Source organism: Salvelinus alpinus, chromosome 6 (assembly GCF_045679555.1).
Source record: "Salvelinus alpinus chromosome 6, SLU_Salpinus.1, whole genome shotgun sequence".
Classification (NCBI taxonomy): Eukaryota; Metazoa; Chordata; class Actinopteri; order Salmoniformes; family Salmonidae; genus Salvelinus; species Salvelinus alpinus.
Window position 1 is genome coordinate 23,486,748 of NC_092091.1, and position 26,891 is coordinate 23,513,638.

Consider the following 26,891-nt stretch of genomic DNA (forward strand, 5'->3'; position numbering starts at 1 on the left):
TTCCATTGTAAAATCAGCTGACTTGATGAAAGAAGCACTTGTTGCCTGGAGTTGGAGAGGGCCTCTCTGTAAGCCATTATGTTATTGGACTGGTAGATTAAAGGCAGTTATGTCGTCGAAAGTATTTATCTTTTGCGTCCAGCGCAGCGCTCATCAAGCACAGGAATTCCAGCTGGGGATAGACTTTCCAGAACAAGCATATGGGAGCCAGACAGTAAACTTTCTTCAGTTTTCACCTCTTCTTTTCTGCTCTCCCCTCTTCCCTTTCTGGGCCCACTGTCTGGCAGTACTCTGCTGCTCAGCTCCCTCCCTCCATCTGCTGCTGCTCAGCTCCCTCCCTCCATCTGCTGCTGCTCAGCTCCCTCCCTCCGCTGCTGCTCAGCTCCCTCCCTCCGCTGCTGCTCAGCTCCCTCCCTCCATCTGCTGCTGCTCAGCTCCCTCCCTCCATCTGCTGCTGCTCAGCTCCCTCCCTCCATCTGCTGCTGCTCAGCTCCCTCCCTCCATCTGCTGCTGCTCAGCTCCCTCCCTCCATCTGCTGCTGCTCAGCTCCCTCCCTCCATCTGCTGCTGCTCAGCTCCCTCCCTCCATCTGCTGCTGCTCAGCTCCCTCCCTCCATCTGCTGCTGCTCAGCTCCCTCCCTCCATCTGCTGCTGCTCAGCTCCCTCCCTCCATCTGCTGCTGCTCAGCTCCCTCCCTCCATCTGCTGCTGCTCAGCTCCCTCCCTCCATCTGCTGCTGCTCAGCTCCCTCCCTCCATCTGCTGCTGCTCAGCTCCCTCCCTCCATCTGCTGCTGCTCTGTTCTCTATCTGGAAACTCCAGGTGTGTCTGCTCTAATATCAGCTCTCTCCATATCTACAGACGTTTTCATTACACCTCTGTAATGATGTAACACAGCCTGCTGTGGAGGGGGTACACACACATACTGTACCCACCTCCCCTGTAGGGTTTCCAGGTGTAGAATTTCCCCCGGAAAGTAACGTTGTCGAAGTCGGAGCACTGAATCTCCCGGAAATCCTGAGAGCCTGCAGGGCACTCCTAAAACAGACACACAGAGCGGCACAGAACAGCTGTATGTCAGTCAAATCTCAGGCCCCCACTGTATCCCCTCCCTTGTCTCTCTCGCTGCCAGCAGTCATTTACAGTAAGACTGAACTCACAGTAGCCTCCACACTCCACCACATATATACACACACACACAAAGTGAGGGCTTCAGTTCGGGGCTGGGCAGGCTGCGGTTAATTAGGTCAGTCCGAGAGCTGTAGATCTGAGTTGAGCGCTGGGCCTGGCCAGGATGAGTATGTGATGGTACTGTAGGCCTTTCAGAGAGAGCTGCTGCTTCGCTCTGCTCCACCACTCACGTCAATATTGCATGATCTGAAGCGCTTCCTCTCTCCCAGACAATACTTTCCACCAATGGTTGGCCTGGAACCAGAAAAGCAAAGGCGAAACACATCTGAGTGCAATTTAACAATAACTCCCCAATGACACTGGCTTCTATTCTCCTCCCGCCTGGCTGGCCGGGCTCTACCACCCTGTTTCAATCTCAAACAGTCTGTCTTTTTATTAGTTAGCTATCCAAGCCAATCAAACTCCTCAGTAGAAACACCAGAGAGAAGTCAGTTTGCCACTATCTGTGTTAAAACTTTATTACGGCTGTCATTGTCGCACGTAGGTGATTATAGTGGGGTGTTAAAATGATTGGTGGTAGACTGATATCTCTCATCCTCAACAAACAGTTGTGCTTGGAAGTTAGGAAGAGCCAGCCAGATACAATCCTATGACTTTACAGTCGTACAGTGGCTGGGAATCAAATGGCAAATCCCTAAAGACAGAGTTGAGATCCACATCACCCTCCATCTGCAGCACCACTCACCTGGGGCTGTCACAGTGGCGGATGGAGGAGGACACTCCTCCCCCACAGGTACGGCTGCACTCTTCCCAGGGAGTCCAGAGACCCCAGCCGCCGTCCACCCCCTCTGGCCATGTCCCGTAGACCACACACAACCTCTTATAGCACCACTAAAATACACACACAGGGGAGGGACAAGCTGTGGAAGTACTGAAATTTCAAATTGACATTTGCACACCAAACACCCCCATTTCTGCTGGTAATGGAACATCCCAGTGCTTACCCCTTTCTCTATGGTATTGGTTTGACAAATGGTTCCTTCGGCGGCGGGTATGCTGCTGGTGATGCAGCGGTTGCTCTTGCTCATGCACCACAGCTCGCTGCAGACTTCCTGCAGGCACAGAGAGCTGTCAGAGTGCGTCCATTTCAGCTCATATAGAGACAGCAGGCCCTGATGAGCCCAGCCAGGAGGGCCCACTGACACGGAGCAGACGGCACCAGGTTGGTTCAACTACCTCTGGTCTCTGTGGTCCTAATGTATTTAAGACTTATGGCGTTGTATTTTATTGTATACATATGCTCTGACTACATAGTATCAATGATAATGACACTATAAAGTGCTATTTTGTTCCAGATGTCCGTTCACTCAGCTGTCGGGCCAATAAAATAGACTGTCTAATAAAATAAAGGTAGCACAAGACTTCTTCATAAATTCTTAACACATGGGGACAAAATCCTGTGGGACTGGATAACAAAAGGGGGAAAAAAACTCTAGCTGGGAGACAAATAAATATCAGTCAAAATCCAGTGGCTACTCCGTCTGCCATCATGCTGCCCTGATCAGGGTGGGCAGAGAGCCAGAGATATGCCAGAGGACAATCTGCACATGGTACTAGTGGATCAGACAGTTGATTGGAGCATGGCGCTTGCAACACCAGAGTTGGGAGTTTAATTCCTACACGGGCCACACATACAGTACTGAATGTATCTGCCTGGTAAAAATGACCATACAGCCTTATCAAGCGAGTTCGAGGAGGAGGAAGATGAGGAAGGTGATTAGGTACCCCGTATTTACACTGCCGAGACTTCACTCCGTACTGGAAGCGGCACTGCTCGTCTGCATCGTAGGCCTGGCCGGGGGCCGTGGTGGGGTACACAAACTCCTGCTTGGGGGGGACGTTGTTGAGGCAGGAACCCATGCCTGAGCTACAGGGATACAAACAGGAGAAGACACTGAAAAAGAGCTCCAAAACCAACAAAGATGGACGTCACCTCACTTGGAATGCACCCAGTTAATCTACCCCACAATAAACTCATGATCAACTTTATAACTCCTTATGCTTCCACTTTGTTGTACTGTATGTCCTGTGTATTGACAGTGACAGCTGTACACTCACTCCAGGAAGTTGGTGATGTAGTCTCGGCTGCAGGCAGACCAGACAAAAGGGTTGGTCTTCATGGTGATGTGTGCAGCCATCAGCTTGGCTGTCTCCTGACTGCGGGAGCCACAGGCGTTGCCCACTCCGTCATGGTTCATCCCAAACCTGCAAGGAGAGAGAGATGGTACTGTGTTGATATATCACCTGGTTGACTGAGTAAGTGTGAAATATTGGGGTATTGGTATTTAGCAAAAGGCAAGTTTTTTTACTCATATATCATCTCCGTTAAACTCGTATTAACACCATGAGCTCTGTCTCTGAGGTCTGTGCAGATTTAACAGACAGCAAAGTATCTCCGTGCTCTGCTTTCACACACACACACAGTTAAAGACAAGGCCCGCCGTCTAGACAGCCCCAGGGTATAAGCACCCCATCCAGTTCAAAGGTACCTGGACTAGCCATTAGGGGGGAGCACCAATGGGTTTGCCACCTGTGAAAATACCTCTGAAGCCTGTGTGCACACGTAGGTAAATGGCACACTCAATTACATTGCAAAAATAGTGGATTTTCAAAAATGATACCAAGTAATGGCTTTCGAAAGGAAAACATCAGAATCCTCTTTAATGGCAGGCAATGAAGAGGCTTGGAAATGTCCAGTGGAGCATGTCTGATGTTACTCAGGCATACACCTAGATAAATATGTATGCATGAGTAAGTGAGGCAGAGGCAGATCGGCTGGTATGCCAGGCCAGCAAGTAAAACAAAGTGTCTTGGAGGGAAGGTACAAATGAAATGCCTACTGCCAGGCACTGTGGTAGGCCCAGAATGAAATACTGTACCGGCCACACTCGTAACTTGTTCCACTTGTTATAAATAGCACATGACTGAAAGAAAATATAAAGTTATTAACACGTTCTCAATTGATGGAAATTACTCATGGAGGTAGTTACGTAACTTCTCCCTCTGGTACGGCTCTAATCTAACAGCAATCTCACTAGGAGGTTGGGCTTTGGATAAGTTTAGCTCAGGTCAGCCCAGGCCAGGGGTGCTTGGGTAAGGGAAGGGTGCAGGGGGGTGTAAGGGAAGAAAGGCAGGGCCAGAAGCCAGGACCAGAAGCCAGGGACAGGGTCTCCTGTGTGGGGTCACAGGTAACACCAGTGAAAGAGTGGTCTGTTGAAACAGTGCAGGTCCATAAAGCAGAAACAGAGCCTAACGCCAAAGGGTGTGTGTGTCAAAGGTGTGTTTATGATGACTGTGACGAAGGCTAGAACTGGGGCTCTGATGATTTTCCTGGTCAGGTCCCATGGTCAGTAAAAGGGTAATATAGGTGATGTGGGCGAGCTCCTTACGTGTGTCCTATTTCATGGGCGATGGTGAATGCTGTGGCCAGGCCGATGTCCTCGTTGATGCTGCAGCTCCTCTCTGGCTCACACATCCCTCCCACTGGTGCTAGACCTGGAACAGAGAGACACACAATACTGTCACTAGCATAGCCATACATGTCCATTCACATTCATGCATACAGAGATTATGCAAATGTCAAAATACATACAGTTACATGCTAACACATAACATACACAGGTAACTGACAAAATAAAGGAAACAACAACATAAAGTGTCTTACACTATATATACAAAAGCATATGGACCCCCTTCAAATTAGTGGATTCGGCTATTTCAGCCACACCCGTTGTTGGCAGGTGTATAACATCGAGCACACAGCCATGCAATTTCCATAGACAAACATTGGCAGTAGAATGGCCTTACTGAAGAGGTCATTGACTTAACGTGGCACCGTCATAGGATGCTACCTTTCCAACAAGTCAGTTCGTCAAATTTCTGCCCTGCTAGAGCTGCCCCAGTCAACTGTAAGTGCTGTTATTGTGAAGTGGCGAAGTGGCAAGCCACACAAGCTCACAGAACGGAACCGCCAAGTGCTGAAGCGAATAACGCTTAAAATTGTTTGTCCTCGGTTGCAACGCTCACTACAGAGTTCCAAACTGCCTCTGGAAACAACGTCAGCACAAGAACTGTTCGTCGGGAGCTTAATGAAATGGGCTTCCATGGCCGAGCAGTCACACAAAAGCCTAAGATCACCATGCACAATGCCAAGCGTCGGCTGGAGTGGTGTAAAGCTCGCCGCCATTGGACTCTGGAGCAGTGGAAACGCAATCTCTGGAGTGATGAATCACGCTTCACCATCTGGCAGTCCGACGGACGAATCTGTGTTTGGCGGATGCCAGGAGAACGCTACCTGCCCGACCTCGAGATCGGTGTGGAAGAACTTGACTGGCCTGCACAGAGCCCTGACCTCAACCCCATTGAACACCTTTGGGATGAATTGGAACGCCGACTGCGAGCCAGGCCTAATCGCCCAATATCAGTGCCCGACCTCACTAATGCTCGTGGCTGAATGGAAGCAAGTCCCCGCAGCAATGTTCCAACACCTAGTGGAACGCCTTCCCAGAAGAGTGGAGGCTGGTATAGCAGCAAAGGGGGGGACCAACTCCATATTAATTGTCATGATTTTGGAATGAGATGTTCAAAGAGCAGGTGTCCACATACCTTTGGTCATGTAGTGTAATAGGGCATTGTGCCACCAGAACAACTTCAATGTGCCTTGGCATTCTACAAGTGTCTGGAACTCTATTGGAGGGATGCGACACCCTTCTTGGTGTTTCGTTGATGGAAAACGCTGTCTCAGGGGCCACTCCAGAATCTCCCATAAGTGTTCAATTGGGTTGAGAACTGGTAACTGACACACACACATACATACATACATACATACATACATACATATATATATATATATATATATATATATATATTAAACCCCCTTTGAGAACCCTCTTTCAAAGTCACTGAGATCTCTTCTTGTAGCCATGGTAGTGAAAATAATGGGCAACTGGGCATTTTTATACTTGACCCAAAGCATGATGGGATGTTAATTACTTAATTAACTCAGGAACTACACTTGGGTGGAAGCACCTGCTTTCAATCTACTATGAATCCCTCAGTTACTCAAGTGTTTCCTTTATTTTGGCAGTTACCTTTATATATCTATATAAACTTAACCAACACCTAAAAACCTAGATTCTGCATCTACATGTCACTCTAAAGGCGTCAGCATGCTTTAGTTCGGCTGGCTGCTAGCTGAACTCGACTAGCCGAACAGAACGAGTGCGCTCGCATACTCCTTTAAAAGACCTTCGCTTGAAAAACGAGAAAAAAACGGCAATAGTATTGTTTGTCTGTTAAAAAAGTCTGAATTAATCGAAGATAACTCAAGAAATCTGTCATTAACTTTGACGTTTTTGTCGAAGTGATCTTAGCTGCGCAATTTTACATCTAACTAAGATGTTCAGTGCGGTATTTTTCAATAAAAAAAATGTGCATGAAAACGAGTCGTCTCTCGTTGCATGACAACAAATACTTTATTGACGAATCACTGACGAAGGGGCGTAGACTTCGGCTGAAAACTTTGGCATGCCTCCAGAAAAAAATGTATGTGCCTGCACAACCAAAAAAAACTAATCGAAGTCCAAAACGAACAAAAACGTCACTAAATGTCGTTATAATATATGCACGAACTCTACCGAACTGTTTTGGCTGGGAAGCATGCGGACGCCTTAAGACTGTGCTAGTCAGTCATGCTGGTCAGTCAGCTGCAGCAGAGATACGGTAGTTAAGTACTTAATAGTGAGGGAGTGCGAAGTGAGAATGAGGGCAGTTTTCTGAGTCACATCCCCTCCCCTGGCTGCTCTAGATTATATATAGTCTGACACTGAAGCTCAGTGCTTCCCAACAAGCGGCCTGTGTGCAGTGTGTGTAACCAGGGTTAGCCCTGTCCTGGGCTGGGCGGGGGCAGGTTTGACCAGATGTCCTACCTAGAGTTCCACATGGCTTGTTCTTGTAGATGCAGATGTCGTACCTGGGAACAGCAAGGAAAATAAACCAGGCCATTTACTCAAATTAATACTCTGGCAGTCGGTGCTTCCACACCCTGACAGGTACTCACACTTAAACATACATTGAGCAAAAAGCATTCACACACGTAATCACACACACAGACTCTCTCTCTCACACACACACACGCATGCACACAGACATCCACTCTTTCTCTCCTCTCTCTTCTCTCTCTGTACTCTCTCTCTTTGTCTCTCCCTCCCTCTCTTTCTCATCTCTCTCTCTCCCATTTCCCCCTCTCTTTCTCTCTCCCTCTCTCTCTCAGAGGCACTTATGGACACACAACAGATTTGATAAGTGACTGATACGGTCTGAACAATGGCAGGAAATAAAAGGATGGTTACTGCAGTGTCCTCTGGACATTTTCAATCCCTCTTTGATAATAGCTTTCATATAAATAACCTATTTTCACAGATCAAACATCCCAAGGCACTCCAAGAAAAGAGAATACAAGCGAGTAGGAACAGGGGCCCATGCATGGGCAGAGCAGCGTTTTTCAGTGAATGGTGCTCTGTTGTATCTCTCTACAGTATTGTGTTACTGCTGTTGCTGTTTTCCCCCTAAATAGAGCGCCTCACTATTTCTGAAACTATACTTTGCTTCCTTGGCCCGGCTCAGGGCTGTCAGATTCAAGGCAGCTGTACTCTGATTCCTTCCTTCTCTCTCTCTCTCTCTCTCTCTCTCTTTCTCTCACTACCTCTTTCGTTCTTTCTCCCTCCCTCTCCACAGCGTTCTCCCTCCAGATGCTCAGTTGAGCAGAACAGCCTAGGTTTCGTCACTCCAGACAGGACCAGACACAAATGCACACTTGGCAAAAATGAGAGGCCATGGGGCAAGAGAAGGAGCCAGTGAACTCAGAGGGCAGAATATGGAGTCAGTTCTTACTAAAACCCTAATCCAAAGAAGAATAAATTGAGCAATGGGAGACTTATTATCTTTTCCAATTGACTCAATAGTGGATCGTTAAGGAATTAGGCTAGAGAGGGTTTAATTATGTGCATTGACAATGCTAGCTTGTGCCTTTTGGTACTAAGAGCAGTATTCTGTCTTGATATCTGTGCACTTATCTCGAATTCTTGCGCAAGTCTCCCATTGAGGTCAATGAAAGACTTATGTGAAAGTCTGAGTTGTGCATGCTTATCTCACTGAATCACTAAGAATGTTCCGGTGCTGTGAGTGCTGACCTGGTGATGAGCACGGCAGTGTCGTGGTGAGCGATGCCGTTGTCTGGGATGGCATTCCCGTTGCCATTCCGGTTCTGGATGGATTTCTGCCACTTACAGAAGCTGTCCAGGGACTTCCCTGCATGGTGGTTGATCTCTAGAGTCGGCTGACAGAGACAGAGAGGGAACACAAACTGAAATCAACATAATCTGGAAGTGTACAGTGAAATAATCAAATTACTGTATAATCACCTTCAGGTTTTCATAGATGTGCCACTTTTACTATCTGCAACGACCTGACAATAATTTACAAGCCAGAAGGAGTAATGAGACAGACATTCCCCATGTGGACCAATAATACATTTTCACTACATAAACAGAATTTACCAGTTCAACCATAGCTGTGCAATGAGCCTAGTATTAAGCAGCCCAGCCCTCTGCCACGGGGCTATTGGACTGAGCTGATGAGGACAGGAGCTCCCTCTGCTTTGCTCTCTTGCTGCCATTAGCCGCCTTGGCAGAGGGGAGGGAATGCTCTCCTGGCCACAGCTGGGTAAGGCTCGTAACACAGGAATGCCCACGGTGGTGACATAACTAGTAATTGTCTCATCCCACAATCCTTCATCTCTGGGCTCAGTGGGCTGGCTAGTCTATTTTGTTTTCCAGGGGCAGTTTTCAGCTGGAAATGACAGACCCGCTCCGCTCTTCTCAGCAAGACTACTTTTGGTCTTACCCCAACCTCAACAGACCGAACAGCAAGAATAATACTAATACTACTGCTAATGATCATAACATTTATTTATTCATTTCTTTCTTTGTCAGATGACATATGCCCGGGGCAAATTACAGGGGATTATTTTCAGCTGTCTAGTATGAATCATACAGGTTGTTATTAGACTGCCACAGTGTCTTCACCGCAAAACCCCTAGTCCCCCTCTAATACCATTTGAATCATCCGTACGAAGGCTTATTAGGTCCACATTACGCCAGAGAGTGGAACCATGTCCTGGCACTCAGTCTGACCGCATGCCGTTAGCAGCACGGGGCCTGGTGGACTGGACCGGGACCAAGCACTGACATGACCTTCATGTCAATCCCCAGGCAGCAGGTGGATAGGACACTGGGCCACAGTGAGGCGTGCCTGCCTGCCCGCCCGCCCCAGCTTCATATTTAGCTTTTTATTTTTATATGCACTTTTTCTAGAGCCCTTTTTTCTAGGGCACTAATGTGCGTCATATCAACGACCCGAGAGGTCACCAGCAACAACAAATGCAGTCATGGCTGGGCTGCTTGGCAGGTCGCTCTCTCTCCAATGCCACAAACGGCTCCGCTTACAAGACAGTTTCCACCGAGAGCAGGGTAGGAAAGACACTTAAGCCAAGAATTTGACACAAACAAGGAGCTCATAGATGCTGGCCCGGGAAACCAAGCTGGACTGGACTGGGATGCAGAGCAGAGGCAGGGTGGATGGATGCAGACTCCACTGAGTCCATTGAAAGGCAGAGATTTTCCAGAATGGGTCTAGAAGAGAATACCTGGTCCTCCATGAGCAGGATGAGGCGGGTCACCACGATGTTCACTGCGTTCCCCAGGCTAGAATCCTGGAACAGTTTGGCAACCTGACCTCCAGGGAAACAAGAAAAGACCAGTCTTAAAAAGAGCTGACACATCATTCATCACTACCACTTACAACCCAAGGGAAAGACACTTGTCATTATTGACACAACTTGTGTAATTTGGGTTACTTTACAATGTGCTTCTGTAGTTTCCTCTGAATGGGCTTTTGTGACAGGATGGATGCAGAACAGTAAAATAAGGCCAACCATTCATTAAAGGCATTTCAGACATGAGTGTGTGTGTAGCCATCTGAGCGACAGGGTGTGAAGTGATATCCTGTAAAAGAAATACTACTGCAGATGTCATGACCTCAGCTACACTATCTGCAGGTGAAGACAGGAGAACCATTCAACACAGTAACAACAATCCCAGACTCAATCCTCAACACAGACACAATAAAGTGGGACAATAGGAGATTATGGGGCTTTTTCATTTTTTTTCCCGACTTTTCCACCCTGCAAGTTGTAGTGATCTGACTCGATGTGAAACTTACAATATTCATGACAGCCAGGATGTACTGCTCGATGTCCCGGCGGCCGTGGTACCCCACCATCATCTTGTCGGCCACCACCAGTGTTTCTACGTAGCGCTCTCTGCTCACAGACCTCTTCAGGGGCAGCTGGCCTCGGCCGATGGGGTTGGGAGGAGTCTTCAGAGTCCTCTGCCACCAGGCCATGCCTTTACCTGGCTTCTCATCTGAGACACAGTCACACAGACAGAGATAGGGGCTGATGGTACTGATAGAGGAAAGGGTACACTACCTGATAAGAGCCACTCCACAACATTTTGACTGATGGTAAGAGTGACATTAAGGTGAATGTATCAAAACAAGGTTATTATGCCCTGTAAACTGAGACTGCTGTACAGAGTATCATAAACTAGGCTAATCCAATCGTAAATTGGAAGTTTAAAGGGTCCTGTTGTGCCCAGTACCCAGACAGCTCTACCTACCGATGACACCACAGGACTGGTCCATGTACTGGTGGCGAAGAGATGACCTCTTGTAAACCACATGGGGGCGGCCCTTCCCCCTCTCCGTACTAGTGAGGTTTTCGGCCGGGGTCAGAGGCTCGACGAGGTACTCTTCACCGCCCGCCACGATCACCCCCTGCTGGAAAAGCCAGGGGCCCTCTGAAGGTTGGTGGTGACGAGACAAGAACTGACATGCACGGAAGTCCCTATCTCTGCTGTCTGTCAGGCCATTTACAGTAGCACTGTCTACAGCCATCCCTGTGACACCTCATCTCCCCTCAGTGGATACACTACACTGACACTCACACAAAACCCACACACACTCACATACAGCACATACGCACACACACATAACACACACACGCATACCGACACAACACATACATGCACACACACACACACTTTTACACTCATCATTTGCTGTTGCTACTCTGTTCTTTATTTGACTCTTATTATGATTTATCCTGATGCCTAGTCACTATACCCTGCCTTCATGTACATATCTACCTCAAATACCTTATTATTATCTATCCTGATGCCTAGTCACTTTACCCTGCCTTCATGTACATATCTACCTCAAATACCTTATTATTATCTATCCTGATGCCTAGTCACTATACCCTGCCTTCATGTACATATCTACCTCAAATACCTTATTATTATCTATCCTGATGCCTAGTCACTTTACCCTGCCTTCATGTACATATCTACCTCAAATACCTTATTATTATCTATCCTGATGCCTAGTCACTTTACCCTGCCTTCATGTACATATCTACCTCAAATACCTTATTATTATCTATCCTGATGCCTAGTCACTTTACCCTGCCTTCATGTACATATCTACCTCAAATACCTTATTATTATCTATCCTGATGCCTAGTCACTTTACCCTGCCTTCATGTACATATCTACCTCAAATACCTTATTATTATCTATCCTGATGCCTAGTCACTTTACCCTGCCTTCATGTACATATCTACCTCAAATACCTTATTATTATCTATCCTGATGCCTAGTCACTTTACCCTGCCTTCATGTACATATCTACCTCAAATACCTTATTATTATCTATCCTGATGCCTAGTCACTTTACCCTGCCTTCATGTACATATCTACCTCAAATACCTTATTATTATCTATCCTGATGCCTAGTCACTTTACCCTGCCTTCATGTACATATCTACCTCAAATACCTTATTATTATCTATCCTGATGCCTAGTCACTTTACCCTGCCTTCATGTACATATCTACCTCAAATACCTTATTATTATCTATCCTGATGCCTAGTCACTTTACCCTGCCTTCATGTACATATCTACCTCAAATACCTCATTATTATCTATCCTGATGCCTAGTCACTATACCCTGCCTTCATGTACATATCTACCTCAAATACCTTATTATTATCTATCCTGATGCCTAGTCACTTTACCCTGCCTTCATGTACATATCTACCTCAAATACCTTATTATTATCTATCCTGATGCCTAGTCACTTTACCCTGCCTTCATGTACATATCTACCTCAAATACCTTATTATTATCTATCCTGATGCCTAGTCACTATACCCTGCCTTCATGTACATATCTACCTCAAATACCTTATTATTATCTATCCTGATACCTAGTCACTTTACCCTGCCTTCATGTACATATCTACCTCAAATACCTTATTATTATCTATCCTGATGCCTAGTCACTATACCCTGCCTTCATGTACATATCTACCTCAAATACCTTATTATTATCTATCCTGATGCCTAGTCACTATACCCTGCCTTCATGTACATATCTACCTCAAATACCGTATTATTATCTATCCTGATGCCTAGTCACTTTACCCTGCCTTCATGTACATATCTACCTCAAATACCTTATTATTATCTATCCTGGTGCCTAGTCACTATACCCTGCCTTCATGTACATATCTACCTCAAATACCTTATTATTATCTATCCTGATGCCTAGACACTATACCCCGCCTTCATGTACATATCTACCTCAAATACCTTACTATTATCTATCCTGATGCCTAGTCACTATACCCTGCCTTCATGTACATATCTACCTCAATACCTCATTATTATCTATCCTGATGCCTAGTCACTATACCCTGCCTTCATGTACATATCTACCTCAATACCTCATTATTATCTATCCTGATGCCTAGTCACTATACCCTGCCATGTACATATCTACCTGAAATACCTCGTTCCTCTGCATATTGATCCTGTACTCCCTGTATATAGCTCCACATTTATCTGGTACTGGTACTCCCTGTATATAGCTCCACATTGATCTGGTACAGGTACTACCTGTATATAGCTCCACATTTATCTGGTACTGGTACTCCCTGTATATAGCTCCACATTGATCTGGTACAGGTACTACCTGTATATAGCTCCACATTGATCTGGTACTGGTACTCCCTGTATATAGCTCCACATTGATCTGGTACAGGTACTCCCTGTATATAGCTCCACATTGATCTGGTACTGGTACTCCCTGTATATAGCTCCACATTGATCTGGTACTGGTACTCCCTGTATATAGCTCCACATTGATCTGGTGCTGGTACTCCCTGTATATAGCTCCACATTGATCTGGTACTGGTACTCCCTGTATATAGCTCCACATTGATCTGGTACAGGTACTCCCTGTATATAGCTCCATTCTTGTGTATTTTATTTTATTCCTCTTGTGTTGCTATTTTTATTTGTATTATAATTTTTAACTCTGCGTTGTTGGGAAGTGCTCGTAAGCATGCATTTCACGGTTAGGTCTACATCCGTTGTATCTGGCGCATGTGACAAATACATTTTTACTTGATTTGATTTGATACAGTACATACTGTAACTATCCCTGGCCTGGATGATAATCATATCAGTCTCTCATCAGCCTGGGCCTAAACAAACACAGGCTCTCACCTCTCTCCTAAATTGTTCTGTAGGTCAGATACATAGGAAGAGTGATCCTATCTGAGTGGGGATTCATGAGTCTACAGAGAGGAGATGGGGAGACGCTGTAACACTTCCCCTGATTAGATCTCTTGGCTGCAGCCTCCGAGGGTCACACTGAGTCTCTACAATAGCGGCGCACTTTCACAGTGGACCTAATCCTGTAATGTGTTTAGTGATGCTCTCGTGGACACACAGCGGATTCCCTGCTGAATTAAGTTATGCTAGTCTGACCACAAGTAATTATGTGTGTGGTTTATTAACACTTTGTGAGCAGATTAAATCCTTGGTTGTATTTACCCCTGTTATTATGGACCCAATTAGTTATTAGCTGTAAAGACATCACAAGAATCAATGGACAAGGAGAATGCTTTTATCTGTCAAAAGGCATATTGGAATTGTATTATTTGACGGGTCTGCCGTGGGCGGTGGTGCTAGCTGGCTAGCTGGCTCGAGACATACAGCTGTGAACATGCCTTAGTGATGTTATGAGTTGTGACCAGCAGGGGAAGTCTGGTGATAAGAAAGGGCTTTGGTAATACCTTGTTTACGTAGGTGCATTACTGTTCCAGGCCTAGAATAATATGTGGCCAGACAGATGCCCTGATCTAGTCCAGGGTCAGAGCTAACCTAGTACACTGAATCATAATGTTACACTCAGAGGAATCCTCTGGAGCTCCATTAGCCCTGGGTCCCCTGAGGCCAAGGACAACAACACAACAACACAACACCACAACAACACAACAGGGCAACAAGACAACAGGGCAACAAGACAACAACACAACAGCACAACAAGACAACAGGGCAACAAGACAACAACACAACAGCACAACACAACAGCACAACAGCACAACAACACAACAGCACAACAACACAACAACACAACAGGGCAACAACACAACAGGGCAACAACACAACAGGAAATCAGGACAACAAGACAAGAGACTATAGGACAACAGGCCAGTGGTGCTAGCAGTACTAGATGGGTCAGGTTCTTACCAGGCCGTTACAGTTGCTGAGAGCCACCATGCTGGAGTGGGGCTGACCCTGCAGATGGCCTACATAGAGACACTGGGGGGCATAAGGGTGGCTCCAGGCCAGACGGCCCCTCCTCCAGTACTCCACACGGAACTGGTGGGACAGCAGGCCCCCCTGCAGGGTCAAGTTGAGGAAGAAGTTAGTTTTGGGGGTGGAGAGTTGGTAGTACAGCTGGGACGGGTCCTGTTGCTGGTCCTCAGCACTGCGGTGGCTCCGCCGGTGGTGGTTGGGGCTGTCTGCACCTCCATCCAGTGTGTCCAGGGTCTCGCCCTGCGGCCCCACGCGAACTGGGATTACAATTTCATACTGGCCCAGGCTGGACAGGAACGCAGCTGGACAGAGACAGAGAGAGGAGAGAGAGAGAGAGACAGAGCACAAAGGTCAAATTTGACATTTCAATTCAACTTTGGTAAAATATACAGTATGTGCATTATCATCAAGGCTTAAAGCTCTTGAGGACAGGCCAGAGTCAGTCGTGATTAGTGAGATTCTTGAGGACTTCTCAGTCTACGCTATCCCTCCCAAGGATGTTTCCATGGCAACCCTGAAATGGTATACTTCCTGTCTCCGGCTTTGCGCCCGGAGATTTATTGTCCAAACACGACGCTCCAAACACTGCACTAACAGGGGAAACGTAAACAGAAACGAGCCCAGTTTTCATCAAGGCCTTTTGCCTTGTTTTGTGGAGAAACAGCACTCCCCACTGAGAGTAAACAGGCAGGGATTAGTGTCTGTACCTTGTGTCTATGCCCGGCCTCTCTGTATACGTGGCCAGGCCAGCATAAATAAACAGCAAGCACCATTACAGCTCCCCAGACCCCTCCAACCCCTAGACCCATTTCACATCCTTCAGCACATTCTGCAACGGCCAGTTATAGGAGCTTTGAAAAACTCCCCTACACCATTTTAGACAACATACACAAATTGCCCCACATAAAAAGTAGTATTTTCATGGTATTTACACAGGAAAGCCTCATGGAGGGCTGGAGTGGACTGGGCAGCATTCAGATAAAATAGATTGTTTCAAAAGTCTACTGTACCCACACTCTCCTCTCCTCCATCCCCCCCTCCGCCCCTACATGGTTCCACAACTGTACAGCTGCTCCGCGTGCCCTGATTGCCTGCCTGCCTGCTTTGTTCTGTGGCTCTCTCTCTGCAGCGCAGCAGAAATCTGTCCAGACACAGCCACCTGATAAGCCTGTCTAATTAATGAGTGTGAGGCAGCTAGTGGGCTGACTTGGCTCCACCACTGTTTTCATAAGGCTGCCATACGGCTGTCAGTCCTCTCCCAATGAACTGTGCCCACATGTGCAGGGTACTTCAAAATGGAAATATGGCTGGTACAATGGAAATGAGGGGAGCAAAGTTGTCTGTACAGTATAAGAGTACAGTAGGTTGGTCTGAAGGGTCGCATGGCGTCTGATCCTCTCCCAGGTCCCCTACTGGTTCAGAGACCCAGCCATCTATAGGTCATCACACAGTGCTCATGTTATCACAAGACAACATTGGGCATAAAACTGATGGAAAGCTGCTCCCAGCTCTATGGCACCACAGGGCGAACCATTCTTCAGATTATTTTGATCTATTATCTAATCCCCAGGAGGAAGAAACTATCATTACTTACCAATAAACACAACTGGTAAAACAGAGGCCCATAAAAGAGCGCTCACCTTTTATCAAATAAACTGCCACATGCACTACCCAGGATTTGGTTTATTTGAGCTTTTAGAAGAAAGGAACCTTTAATTAGCCTCTTTAAAAATAGAAAAGGAAATGAGAACAGTGGCCCTTTTTACTGTAACGTTCCCAGAGAGGCTACTACCTCCCTTTCTCTTTCTCTCTGGTCTCTCTCTCTGTCTCTCTCTCTGTCTCTCTCTCTCTCTCTCTCTCTCTCTCTCTCTCTCTCTCTCTCTCTCTCTCTCTCTCTCTCTCTCTGCACCAGATGTGCTGCAGCTGTCTCTAGATTGGGCAGAGTGGTGAGAGGCTCTCTGGTCTCTCTCTCCAGTCTGTCATCCATGCCTGGCTGAAAGAGTCAATCTCAGCCTCAGTCACCATAGGGCCCTGTCAGCAGTTCCTCTACTCAATGCTCATAACTCTGCTCTCAGCTCTGTCTGTCTGCCCTGTTTGTCTGTCACCATCTCTGTCTCCCTCCATGTCTCCTTGTTGGCCTGTCTATCTGCCTGTCAGCCAGTCTGTCTGTCTGTCTCTCAGCCTGTCTGTCTGTCTGTCTGTCTGTCTGTCTGTCTGTCTGTCTGTCTGTCTGTCTGTCTGTCTGTCTGTCTGTCTGTCTGTCTGTCTCTGTCTGTCTGTCTGTCATGTCTCGGCCTGGGACAGTTGACTGTCTGAGTTATGAGACTGTGGTGTGGATCCTCAGTCTGAGGGAAAAGTTATACACATATACAGTGCATCAGTGCAAAACGGTTGTTTTTTTCTTTGTATTTTCTTCTACCAGATCTATTGTGTTATATTCTCCGACATTCAATTCACATTTCCACTAACTTCAAAGTGTTTCCTTTCAAATGGTACCAAGAATATGCATATCCTTGCTTCAGGGCCAGAGCTACAGGCAGATAGATTTGGGTATGTCATTTTAGGTGAAAAAAAAAAAAAAGGGCTATCCCTAAGAAGATTTATTAACAAAAGCACATTTGCGAAAAAAGCACACTCGTTTCACAAATGTCCCTAACCATAAACATCAATACCTTTCTTAAAATGAATACACAGAAGTATATTTTTTCAAACGTGAATATTTAGTTAAAAGAAATTCATGTTAGCAGGCAATATTAACTAAGGGAATTGTGTCACTTCTCTTGCGTTCAGTGCAAGCAGAGTCAGGGTATATGCAACAGTTTGGGCCGCCTGGTTCGTTGCGAACTGTGTGAAGACCGTAATTAATTTGCCAGAATTTTACATAATTATGACATAACATTGAAGGTTGTGCAATGTAACATTGCCACCTGTTCGATAAAATACGGAACGGTTCCGTATTTCACTGAAAGAATAAACGTTTTGTTTTCGAAATGATAGTTTCCGGATTTGACCATATTTATGACCAAAGACTCGTATTTCTGTGTGTTATTATATTATAATTAAGTCTATGATTTGATAGAGCAGTCTGGCTGAGCAGTGGTAGGCAGCAGCAGGCTCGTAAGCATTCATTCAAACAGCACTTTCCTCCGTTTTGCCAGCAGCTCTTAGTAATTCTAGAAGCACAGTGCTGTTTATGACTTCAAGCCTACCAACTCCTGATATTAGGCTGGCAACACTAAAGTGCCTATAAGAACATCCAATAGTCAAAGGTATATGAAAAACAAATGGTATAGAGAGAAATAGTCGACACGTCATAATTCCTATAATAACTACAACCTAAAACTTCTTAACTGGGAATATTGAAGAACTGGGAATATTGAACCACCAGCTTTCATATGTTCTCATGTTCTGAGCAAGGAACTTAAACGTTAGCTTTTGTACATGGCACATATTGCACTTTTACTTTCTTCTCCAACACTGTGTTTTTGCATTATTTAAACCAAACTGAACATGTTTCATTATTTATTTGAGGCTAAATAGATTTTATTTATGTATTATATTAAGTTAAAATAAAAGTGTTCATTGTTCATTCAGTATTATTGTAATTGTCATTATTACAAATACACTGCTCAAAAAAATAAAGGGAACACTTAAACAACACAATGTAACTCCAAGTCAATCACACTTCTGTGAAATCAAACTGTCCACTTAGGAAGCAACACTGATTGACAATACATTTCACATGCTGTTGTGCAAATGGAATAGACAACAGGTGGAAATTATAGGCAATTAGCAAGACACCCCCAAAAAAGGAGTGGTTCTGCAGGTGGTGACCACAGACCACTTCTCAGTTCCTATGCTTCCTGGCTGATGTTTTGGTCACTTTTGAATGCTGGCGGTGCTTTCACTCTAGTGGTAGCATGAGACGGAGTCTACAACCCACACAAGTGGCTCAGGTAGTGCAGCTCATCCAGGATGGCACATCAATGCGGGCTGTGGCAAGAAGGTTTGCTGTGTCTGTCAGCGTAGTGTCCAGAGCATGGAGGCGCTACCAGGAGACAGGCCAGTACATCAGGAGACGTGGAGGAGGCCGTAGGAGGGCAACAACCCAGCAGCAGGACCGCTACCTCCGCCTTTGTGCAAGGAGGAGCAGGAGGAGCACTGCCAGAGCCCTGCAAAATGACCTCCAGCAGGCCACAAATGTGCATGTGTCTGCTCAAACGGTCAGAAACAGACTCCATGAGGGTGGTATGAGGGCCCGACGTCCACAGGTGGGGGTTGCGCTTACAGCCCAACACCGTGCAGGACGTTTGGCATTTGCCAGAGAACACCAAGATTGGCAAATTCGCCACTGGCGCCCTGTGCTCTTCACAGATGAAAGCAGGTTCACACTGAGCACATGTGACAGACGTGACAGAGTCTGGAGACGCCGTGGAGAACGTTCTGCTGCCTGCAACATCCTCCAGCATGACTGGTTTGGCGGTGGGTCAGTCATGTTGTGGGGTGGCATTTCTTTGGGGGGCCGCACAGCCCTCCATGTGCTCGCCAGAGGTAGCCTGACTGCCATTAGGTACCGAGATGAGATCCTCAGACCCCTTGTGAGACCATATGCTGGTGCGGTTGGCCCTGGGTTCCTCCTAATGCAAGACAATGCTAGACCTCATGTGGCTGGAGTGTGTCAGCAGTTCCTGCAAGAGGAAGGTATTGATGCTATGGACTGGCCTGTCCGTTCCCCAGACCTGAATCCAATTGAGCACATCTGGGACATCATGTCTCGCTCCATCCACCAATGCCACGTTGCACCACAGACTGTCCAGGAGTTGGTGGATGCTTTAGTCCAGGTCTGGGAAGAGATCCCTCAGGAGACCATCCACCACCTCATCAGGAGCATGCCCAGGCGTTGTAGGGAGGTCATACAGGCACGTGGAGGCCACATACACTACTGAGCCTCATTTTGACTTGTTTTAAGGACATTACATCAAAGTTGGATCAGCCTGTAGTGTGGTTTTCCACTTTAATTTTGAGTGTGACTCCAAATCCAGACCTCCATGTGTTGATAAATTTGATTTCCATTGATAATTTTTGTGTGATTTTGTTGTCAGCAAATTCAACTATGTAAAGAAAAAAGTATTTAATAAGAATATTTCATTCATTCAGATCTAGGATGTGTTATTTTAGTGTTCCCTTTATTTTTTTGAGCAGTGTATATATATATACAAAAATTGGCCGATTAATCGGTATAGGCTTTTTTTGGTCCTCCAATAATTGGTATCGGTATCGGTGTTGAAAAATCATAATCGGTCGACCTCTAATCTACACACAATACCCCATAATGACAAAGTGAACACAGGTTTTTAGACATTTTAGCAAATGCATTAAAAATAAGAAACGAAAATACCTTATTTACATAAGTATTCAGACCTTTTGCTATGAGACTCAAAATTGAGCTCAGTTGCATCCTGTTTCCAATGATCATCCATGAGAAGTTTCTACAACTTGATTGGAGTCCACCTGTGGTAAATTAAATTGATTGGACATGATTTGGAAAGGCACACACCTATCTATATTAGGTCCCACAGTTGACAGTGCATGTCAGAGCAAAAATCAAGCCTTGAGGTCGAAGTAATTGTCCGTAGGTCTCCGACAAAGGATTGTGTCGAGGCACAGATCTGGGGAAGGGTACCAAAAAAAATTCTGCAGCATTGAATGTCCCCAAGAACACAGTGGCCTCCATCATCAAGAGTCTTCCTAAAGCTGGCCCGCCCAGCCAAACTGAGCAATCTGTTTAAGGGCTATTTTACCAAGGAGAGTGATGGAGTGCTGCATCAGATGACCTGGCATCCACAATCACCCGACCTCAACCCAACTGAGATGGTTTGGGATTAGTTGGACCGCAGAGTGAAGGAAAAGCAGCCAACAAGTGCTAAGCATATGTGGGAACTCATTCAAGACTGTTGGAAAAGCATTCCAGGTGAAGCTGGTTGAGAGAATGCCAAGAGTGTGCAACGCTGTCATCAAGGCAAAGAGTGGCTACTTTGAAGAATCTAAAATCTAAAATATATTTTGATGTGTTAACACTTTTTGGGTTACTACATGATTCCATATGTTTTATTTCATCGTTTTGATGTCTTCACTATTATTCAACAATGTAGAAAATAGTCTAAATAAATAAAAACCCTTGAATGAGTAGGTGTGTCCAAACTTTGACTGGTACTGTATACATTTCATGAAATGGTTTAATAACCCTGAACTAAATGACTTAATGCCACTACCACGATGGCTTACCTCATTATTCACTTATTTCAAGGGAAAAGGGAGAGAATATTTTTTTTTAAATAAAACAATTCTCCAACTACGCCATGTCTGCATATTTGTCCTCTCTTTCTTTTAAATAAACACAAAGACACTAGCCAAATATACTCTGCAGCTTGTCTAGAATTGCAGCAGCAAATATAGGCAGATTTCATGCCCTCAGCAAATTTCCCATTTTCTAATTCTGTTTTTGTTGAAGGTTTTAATCTAGAATGACTTAAAGGGGTTACCATTCTGTGAGATAACAACTTACACTTGGCCAGGAGTCAATATCCATTTTGGGAGACATGACTAGCATGGAGGAATCTAACAGTGGCGCTGTAATGTATAAGGCCAGACGTACTGCAATTGAATTTCAAACCATTAACAAATTAAGCTATGACCTACTTGTTGCATTTTCCAGTGAATACTTGTGATAAATGCTAACTAATAAAAAAAATATTACCGTCAATCATCAATGGAGCTGGTTTCATTTTTGGGTTAGAAAAGTGTCCTTCTGGCCTCCCGAGTGGCGCAGCGGTCTAAGGCACTGCATCGCAGTGCTTGAGGCGTCACTACAGACCCGGGTTCGATCCCGGGCTGTGTCACAACCGTCCGTGACCGGGTGTCCCATAGAGCGGCACACAATTGGCCTAGTGTCGTCCGGGTTAGGGGAGGGTTTGGCCGGGGGGGGCTTTACTTGGCTCATTGCACTCTAGCGACTCCTTGTGGCGGGCCGGGCGCCTGCAGGCTGACTGCGCTCGTCAGTTGAACGGTGTTTCCTCTGACACATTGGTGCAGCTGGCTTCCGGGTTAAGCTGGCAGGTGTTAAGAAGCGTGGTTTGGTGGGTCATGTTTCGGGGGACACATGATTTGACCTTTGCCTCTCCTGAGCCCTTTGGGGAGTTGCAGTGATGAAACAAGATCGTAATTGGATCGCAATTGTATATCACAAAATTGGGGAGAAAAAAGGGGTAAAATACAACAACAAAAATTATACAAAAAAAAAGTGTCCTTCTAGAGCTTAGTTTAAACAGAGAACCTAAATGAATGGGCCTGTGTGGTTTTTAAGGAAGCAGTGTGGCAGACAATTGGAAACATGACGTACATGGTGCAGAGGTTAAGCATAGGAAATACACAATCAGTGCCTTGTTCTGCATGACAAGCCATGGACACTCTGGGTATTTACGTCCGAGCCTAAATGGGATTGGTCTGGCTGAGGAGTGGTGGGGTTAGGGTTATGGAGTTGGCGCATGGCTCTCTGTCTCTGAAGTTGATTTGTGAGAGCAGGGTTCAAGTTTAGCAGGGCCACTGCCCTGGTGTGTGGGTCAGGTTAGAAGGCGCCCTCCCCACCGTATGGAACAGCTCATTGAATTGGTCCTTTACCTGTTTGAGTGAGGCACCAGGACTGGAAATGTTGAAGCACTTTCACAGTTCAGGATAGGGAATAATACAATATGATAGTAATAATAACATACTGCAATCATACTGTATATTCAGGATAAACATTTACACATTTAAACATGTCCATTTATGTCAAACAGAATAGAAGAAAGTAGTCGACCCGATCTCTGCTCACCTTGTGACTGGGTGAACTTTTCAGCAGTCTGACTTTCTGCGACCTCGGTGGCAACCATGACGATGATGACAACAATGCAGGCCAAGGTCCTCCATAGTATTTCCATGGTTACTACAGCAAGCTTCAGTGCGGTTCCCAGGCCTCTGTCCCAACATGTCTTCTGCCCTCTGATGCCCCTCGCTCACCAATGGGACGCAGTGCACTCAAGGGCCATGGCAGCAGGATAGACCTCTAGAGACTGGACTGGAGAGCTCTGGACACACAGCCTCTCTGCTTCTGTCTCTCTGGTAGAACCACGGTCAGGAGAAGATTCTGATAGAGAGACTGTCTCTGAGTACAGCAGCAGCAACAGCGGACTCTATAATGTACTGTGGCCTCTCTGTGGAAGAGAAACAGGTTAGTGTGAGGGGAGAGTGGGGAGGGAGAGAGAGAGAGCATGAGATCCACCTGACCCTAATGGTCCCCCTCTGACAACACAAATATATCTAGTCTGTAGTCAGTGCCTCATAAACAGCCATCTCCCACTGCGTCTTCAGCTAATCAATAATTTCTTCTGTTACAGGAAAACTGTGGCTGACAATCTGACGACTAGGGTTTGCAAGTCTTGACCTGGGGGCCACTGTGTCTATTTTTGTGGTCTGAAATGAGTTAAAGCAGAAAGGAAGACATTGATCTTTTAAAACGCTGTGCTTAGGCTGAGCAGGGTTGGAAGTGGGTGCTATGTCAGTGGCTGTGGCTGTGGAGGAAAATGACCCAATTTGAGAGAAGCAGCGGGTTTCGTCCACACTCACTCTGGGCCTAATGTGGCCTGGCCCTATTACACGATAGAGGCAGACACACAGCGAGAATAGGCCATTAGCCACAGATCAGGCTTTTGTTGGGAGATCAAAATGGCCTTTGAAAAAGCAACATTGGTTATTATTACATTAAAACACTGAAGATTTCCTTTTCGCCATTGCACTTTGAAGTGTACAGAGGAGTTAAAAGCCTGGATGAAGAGGAGTCCTATTTACAGTAACATTGTGACTTTTGTTCCTAAGCCTTTTTGGCAATGTCATTGAGAGGCCCAAACCCAATCTTTGATACCGTTCGACGCCACACTGCCCACCTCCCTCCCTCCATTCCCCCTCTATCGCTCTCTCAGTGTGTCTGAGTAAAGAACAGAGAGCAGACACACTGGCTCAGATGGGATGGCTGGCGGCAAACCAACTGTAGGCAAAGGTAATCGGAAGCAGATGGGAAATTATTTGGTGACGAGCGTGAGGGAACAAGTTGCTTGCCTCCTGACAAAAAAATTACTAACAGGGAATTCAAAGCTCAAGGGGCTGAAAGAGAGATGGGAGAGAGTGTGCTGTTCAGTCCAGCTGGGAGAGCCATTCTTAAATACCAACACACTGGTTATGAATACGTGTAGGTGTGTGTTTGTATTTGTATGTGTAGGTGTGTATTTGTATTTGTGTGTGTGTATGTGTGTTTGGTTTTACTATCCTTGTTGGGACCAGAAGCCCTCACAAGGATAGTAAAACAAGGAAAGCTATTTTAGGGTTAGGTGTTAGGGTTAGGAGTTAGGGGTTAGGTTAAGGGTTAGGGAAAATATGATTTTGAATGAAAATGAATTGTTTGGTCCCCACAAGGATAGTAAAAAAAAGTGTGTGTGTGTGAGAGAGAGAGAGGGAGAGGGGGGGGGGGGGGGGGCAGCCGACACAGAGAGGTAAGTGGGATAGATGTAAGCTTAATGTGCCTCTGGTTCCCTGAGTCCCAGTGCAGCAGTGCAGCAGTGCAGCAGTTCATGGTGTAATACAGTCCTAAAACACTAAGGGGGCTTTGTGTTCCAACTTAAATGTGGAACAACTGTAAACCCCTCTCCTCTCTCCATCTCCACAGCCCTCCCTTACTCCCTCTCTTCGCCCCTTCCGACCCCTCCCTCCAGGCTTTTTTCAGTCATTTCCTGCTTGGCCAAACTCTCTTTTATTTTCATTACTTCTTGTTGGAGTCTAATTCTATTGTGGGGTTATTACACTTGCAGCAATATATCAAATGTGTCCATTAAACCTATTTCTCATCTTGTTTACTTAATCGGACCCCCTATGATTGCCTTTGTGTTTTTAAACAAGGCTACTTAAAAGCTTTACTGACTGTCTTCAAGTTCTCCCTACACTAACTAAATCCTTGCTCAGTTAGGAAACATAACAACAATTTGGTTGAATGGGGATTTTCACAATCTCTTGAAAGTGATTTTGTCATTTGTCTTTGGGGGTCTGTTTTGCAACAGTTTTCCTTTCAGAAAGATAATATTGATGTGTTAAGCTTTTCAACATATCTACTGCATTGGAAAAGGCAGTGACAAGTATGTTTTTGCAGACTATCTATAGTGATGCTGCCAGGAAGCGTCCAGACAGAATTTAAAATACTAAACAAACCCATATGACACGCTCAATGTAAAGGCTCTCAGTCTCTCTAAGAAACACAGATGCTAAGTGTCCCCTGCTCAGCTCCTAACACCACCCTCACTGTGCTCCTCTGAAGAAACCACTATGATTGTCCACTCCCCCCCCTCTCCTTTCTGATATCAGACTGACTCATCACTCCCTCATATTATGTAATTTCTGAGTTATATTCAAGTAGGGGAGAGTGTGGCCTCGCCTCTTCACTATACTGTAAACACATCAACACTAAGTGAAAACTGGGAGCTCATGCAACACATAGCCTAGATACTTGTATCACCCTGACAGCAGTCATTCCCTCAGAAGTGGCTTCGAAAAGCAAGCTCAATTCACATGACTCCTCCATGTTAAGCCTTCCACAACAAACAACAGATGAGGTGATACAAATAATAGGGAGAATAAAGTAAGGGATCTGAGTCTAAACACTAGTGGCATTCCTCCTTCAATCCCCCCCCCCAAAAAAAAAATAACTATCTGGAGATTTGGCTTGTCAGACAGCCAAGGATGCGCACTCTGAAAATGAGCCGTAGTCTAAGACAATATTTTCTGAGAGATGGCTTCAGGTGAGCTGAGTCAGTCAGCAACTCTAGACCGTACAGAAGAGAGGCAGTTTAAGCATTGAGTTCTTGAGTTTCATATTTCTCATGCTACATACTCACAGACAAAGACAGACTACAGATTTGTCCATTCTCCTCAGTCAGTTGAGAGAGACCTATGAACCTCACATGCAGATCAAACACTGGGCAGCTCTACCATGGTGAAGCTACTGGATGTGAAAGGCATTCACAATATGACCAAAACATCAATACGTTTTGTGACACAAATCCTTTCCATACATTTTTTTATTTAACCAAGCAACACCAACATTGGATTTTGTTACAAAAGATGCCACAAGCCTAATGTCAGCACTAGTTCACTTCTGGGTCAGTCTCATAAATCTGATCATTGGCTGAGGAAGAAGAGCACTATGGGAGGGGGGGGGGGGTATCTGTATGGACTGCTTGTACCAGATATACAACTCTATGTTCAATGTTCAATGAATCACTATGCAACTCCTTCAAGGTACTTGATTTGTGTTTTTTTTGTAAAATATTTGTTTGAGGTGTGTGTGTGCGTGTGTATGAGAGAGAGACAGAGAGAGTGACAGACAGACAGATATCACCCAAACACACAAATATTCATCAAACACTTTTAAACAGTGCAGTAGTTCACTGATGTCTTGAAGAATCCACTCCTGCCTATTCTTTCTCCAACTCTTGCAGGAGCATTGCTTGCTCCCTCGCCCGTCAGAAACCCTCATAAGACTATGGGCATGTGCCATTTGACACTACATGCTGCTGCTCCCAGGCATCAGACCAGCACCATCTCTCATCGCCCACAACCTATGGGTTCAGCTTTTCAAATAACAGTATCCATTTCACTCAACTATATGGGGAAAGTGTTTTGGATCCATGACAGTTTCTTCATTAAACTCAACGCAATTAAACAAAGAAATGACAACGACAATGGTGTTAATATACAATTCAAAATATTCTACTTTACTGAGAAATCAACCCCATCACAAAATACCATGGTCTGACTCTACCTGATAATTCCATGGTCA

General features: G+C 45.6%; 1 protein-coding gene across 1 annotated transcript in view; it reads right to left on the reverse strand.

The window, feature by feature from the left end:
* Positions 1-26,891, reverse strand: part of LOC139578400 (A disintegrin and metalloproteinase with thrombospondin motifs 10-like) — a 60,359-nt gene that overhangs the window by 33,078 nt on the left and 390 nt on the right. Inside the window, exons 2-15 of the mRNA XM_071405922.1 lie at positions 22,845-23,223; positions 14,906-15,276; positions 10,926-11,085; positions 10,468-10,670; positions 9,893-9,976; positions 8,379-8,524; positions 7,116-7,159; positions 4,578-4,683; positions 3,247-3,393; positions 2,914-3,055; positions 2,133-2,240; positions 1,874-2,019; positions 1,359-1,422; positions 933-1,035 (exon numbers count right to left, since the gene is read on the reverse strand). Coding sequence (XP_071262023.1) covers positions 933-1,035; positions 1,359-1,422; positions 1,874-2,019; positions 2,133-2,240; positions 2,914-3,055; positions 3,247-3,393; positions 4,578-4,683; positions 7,116-7,159; positions 8,379-8,524; positions 9,893-9,976; positions 10,468-10,670; positions 10,926-11,085; positions 14,906-15,276; positions 22,845-22,950 — 1,930 coding nt within the window. The 5' untranslated portion in view covers positions 22,951-23,223. The remainder of the gene's footprint in view (positions 1-932; positions 1,036-1,358; positions 1,423-1,873; positions 2,020-2,132; positions 2,241-2,913; positions 3,056-3,246; positions 3,394-4,577; positions 4,684-7,115; positions 7,160-8,378; positions 8,525-9,892; positions 9,977-10,467; positions 10,671-10,925; positions 11,086-14,905; positions 15,277-22,844; positions 23,224-26,891) is intronic.